The sequence below is a fragment of the Triticum dicoccoides genome, chromosome 4A (assembly GCF_002162155.2).
Source record: "Triticum dicoccoides isolate Atlit2015 ecotype Zavitan chromosome 4A, WEW_v2.0, whole genome shotgun sequence".
In the NCBI taxonomy this organism is placed as follows: Eukaryota; Viridiplantae; Streptophyta; class Magnoliopsida; order Poales; family Poaceae; genus Triticum; species Triticum dicoccoides.
In genome coordinates, this window is record NC_041386.1 from 527645157 (window position 1) to 527649075 (window position 3919).

The 3919-nt window shown below is 46.8% G+C and overlaps 1 protein-coding gene across 1 annotated transcript in view; it reads right to left on the minus strand.

The window, feature by feature from the left end:
• LOC119286538 (E3 ubiquitin-protein ligase CHFR-like) overlaps positions 1-207 on the minus strand; it is a 7021-nt gene extending 6814 nt beyond the window's left edge. The window contains exon 1 of the mRNA XM_037565917.1: positions 34-207. Coding sequence (XP_037421814.1) covers positions 34-109 — 76 coding nt within the window. The 5' untranslated portion in view covers positions 110-207. The remainder of the gene's footprint in view (positions 1-33) is intronic.
• Positions 208-3919: the final 3712 nt, after the last annotated feature.

Consider the following 3919-nt stretch of genomic DNA (forward strand, 5'->3'; position numbering starts at 1 on the left):
GGAGGGATTAGTTGGGTTGAACAGGCCCGATACCTAGCTTCGCCCAGACGCCTGCGGCGGCCGGGGAAGACGCGGACGGGTTGGAGTTGGAGCACTCGCCGGAGTCCATGAGGGCAGGGAGCCGGCGGGGAAGGAAAAGGTAGGAGATGACGTGCGTGCAGCGACGCCGGCGCGTGTGCGTGCAGGGGACTTCGCTTCAGTTCAGAGTTCGGGTTTGGCTGCCTCGTGTACGGACCTCTTTTTTATCTGTAAAATGTAAAAAACGTCGGGTTTTTAACCAGGACAAACTGAACGTCTTTTACACTAACACAAATGGAAATTACCATCCGCGTGACAACTAAATTTGGAAATTGTCTTTTTTTTTAACAAGGGAGGCGCCTACGGTGACTTCGTAAGATAATAAGCCGGCTCAGTCTATCGAAGGTGCAGGTGCTCGTAGCAGTAGGGTGTGCGTATGTGCGTTCATAGAGGTGAATGTATACGCGTATGTATGAGCGCTTGCATCTATACTGTGTTAAAAAAGATTTATAATGAAATCTTTTCAGTTTTGTTAAGGGAAACATTAGAATAAGTCGGCCGATTACGCGTATACTTCCATCGCACGTGCAGACGTCAAATACAAGTTTAATCAGCCGACACTCAACCGCTCAGGACCTCCACCACTAAACCGATAACCCGCAAGTTGCAGCTTGCACGATATCATTTTTGAAGAAAGAAAAGGTGATCTCGCTTTCCTTCGGCCTCCAGCGGCTCTCCTCCGCTGATGATACGAGCATAAGTGGTGAAGGGGGGCATCAGATTCACGTGTGTGGATCTTTTTAGTCTCTCATATTTTAGGTTTTTAGGCTGCTTATCGTCTCTGCTTCGGCGGCGGCGATCGTGGCACTGAATAAAATTTCTTCAAATCCTACTCCGACGAGGTGATCGGTCCTATGGTTGGGGATGGATTTGGAAATCGGTCCGTTCAAGCAAGGACGGTGTGGCGGCGGCGGCATCCTCATGGTGGACATGTGTCCTCGAGCTCCGTCGTTGCGATGGTGTTGGCTCCAGCACCGGCGCGGAGCTTGGGAGCTGGTCTGGGAGCGGGTGCAGATTGTGGTCTGCATCGACAACATCTGAAAGATGGTGGACCATGTGCTGAGTTCGTGGTTCGTGGATGACAGGTATGGTTTCCTCCTCCGACGTCTTAGTCATGTGGGGTGTTAGATCTGAAGTTCGATATTGTGTTCGGGGTGTTGCCCCGGTCTGATTCGTTCAACGGTAATGGTTTTGCCTTTGGTGAGCCACTTTGAAGATCCTCAAAGCTGCATATCAGCGAGAGAGCTGTGTCGAGCTCGGGTATGAAGGTGATCCATCATTTTTTTTCTTGGGTTTTTATCAGTTATGCCACCGGTTGTGTCTCACTACTCAGTTTTGCCACTAGAAATTTCAACTGCTCAAAAATGCCATCGCTTCATTAGACACATGCTAAAAAATGCCACTAAACATCATTATTGTGATCTCAAATCTCTTTTGCCATGTTATAATGACATAAATACCTATGAACCAACATGCCAGCTCTCCCTCTATCTCACTACAATAAAGTATGGGGCCCACTTGATCCCAACAGCGTTCTTATTTTCCTGTAAAATTATTTGCTTGGTTACTCCTGACAAGTGGGGCCACACATATCATTGTGAGATAGAAAGAACTGACATGTGGGTCTAGGCTTATTTTTGTCATAGAACATGGTCAACGGGTTTGACGTAAAAATAACAATGTCTAATGGAATTTTTGAGCAAACATCTAACAGAACGATGGCATTTTTGAGATATCTAATGACTTTTTGAGCAAGCATCTCACGGATTGATGGCATTTTTGAGTAGTTGTAACTTCTAATGGCAAAATTGAGTAGTGGGACACAACTAGTGGCATAAATGATAAAAACCTTTTTTCTTTTGGTGGCTATTATGATGGTGCCAGAAGTAGGTGACGGGCATCGGTGCCAAGCTCAAAGGATTTTTCGATCTTATTTGTATTTTTACTTCTTGGCTGATATTTTTTTACTATACACAATAGGGAAAATTGCCGCAACAATTTTTATAAAAATAAAGCCACAAGGGCAGATCTTACAAGGCTTGAGTTAAGCTAGAAAAAGACAAAAAAAGAGCAGACTAAAAGAAGGAAACAACAAAAAAGAAAGAAAGAGAAAGCTAGAAAACTAAGAAGCTAGGGAAAAGAGAAACCCAGAAGATTACACCATAGCTTCTAGCCATGATTGGAAAAGAGCAGCATGTTTCTTCTTCATCATGCGTTTTAGCAAGTTAAGCTCCATGTAGTATGAGTCCTTCCATTTCTGAAACGATGGCTGGATTTGCTGAAAGATTAGATTGTTCCTAGTTATCTAGATGGCCCAAGTGGTCAAAATTATGATGTCCATGGCAAATGTAAGTGCAATTTTTCCCTTCATATCGTTAATGGCCTCCAGGACAGACATGGGAGTAGCTCTGCTTGGACAAACAAAATTCTAACATGAAACAGAGAAAGGGCATCCCTGGCATGCCCTTTCGACCGCGGGTCCGCCGGTCGCAGTTTGCAAATGATATTCGCAAGGTTCAACCTTTGTTGCAGCTTGGGACGAAATTTGTGGTGCATAACGGACAATTGACGTCCTTTTGGAAAGATGTCTGGTGGGGTGAGCGATCGCTTGACATATCATACCCCAATCTGTTTGCGATCGCGAGACAGCAGGAGGCGAGAGTTGCGGATACATGGGTGAACGGACGCTTCCGGCCAGCTTTCAGGAGACCCCTTGGGCCTAGCGAAATCCAGGAATGGGAGGACCTTCGGGAGGCCATGGCCTCGGTGCGGCTTTCTGCTGAGCGCGACGAGGTCCATTGGCAGTTAGAGCCATCTGGAGCCTTTTCTACCGGCTCTTTGTATAAGGAAATCTTCAAAGCCCCCCCAGTTTATGATCTGAGATCGCTTTGGAAAGCAAGAATACCAGCAAAAATTAAAATCTTCTTATGGCAGCTGGCTCGAAACCGGCTTCCCAGCGGGGACCAGATCCAAAAAAGACACAGCCTGGGAGATGGCTTGTGTGTTTGGTGCAGAGAAGAGGAATCTAGCAGCCACATTATCTTTCGATGCATTGTGGCTCGGATGGTGTGGAGCTCCCTTCGAGAGGTGACTGGATGTTCGTGGAACCCGAGTGGTTTCGCTGAACTATATGGGCTCATCATGGCTAGCAATGCCCAGGATCGAAAGCTAGCTTGGCTTGGCGTTGGGGCGCTTGCTTGGTCTCTCTGGACTACACGGAACAAAGCTACCATTGAGGGAATTTTCTTTAGACATCCGGCTGATGTTGTGTATAAATTGGTCATCCTTTTGCAGCTTTGGAAGGGGTTGACGAGACAACGGGACCGCCCCGGAGTGGAGCGCCTCATCTTCCACTTGAAGGCCAAGTGTGCTGAGCTCCGGCGTGCCGGATAGAGGGTTGCAACGGCAGGCGTGCCGCCCTCCTCCGACCCCAGACTGCTCCTGGAGCGGTTTCATCCATATCGCCCGCGACCGGCGCTGCGTCGCTGTACTAGGCCGTTGTGCCTTGTAACCCTATTTTTTTGGCTGTGGTTGTCTCCTGTACTTTGCTACCTATTTGTACTCTAAGGGCCTCATTCTTAAGGCCAGGCAAGCGCCTCCTCTCTAAAAAAATAGATGGAATAAGGTTTCCTCCCGTTGACAATTAATAAGGGCACAATTGTATAATTCAATATGAAATGTCTTCCTTCTTAGCAGATTTCTAGTGCTGACTCTGTCATGCAAGACACCATCTAAAAGAAAACCTTGTGCTTGGGTTGGCAGGAGCTATTCTAGATCCACTGAAAATGAGGTGGAACAGTATTAACTCCAATCATGTAAGTATATGCTTTTGATGAAGAAA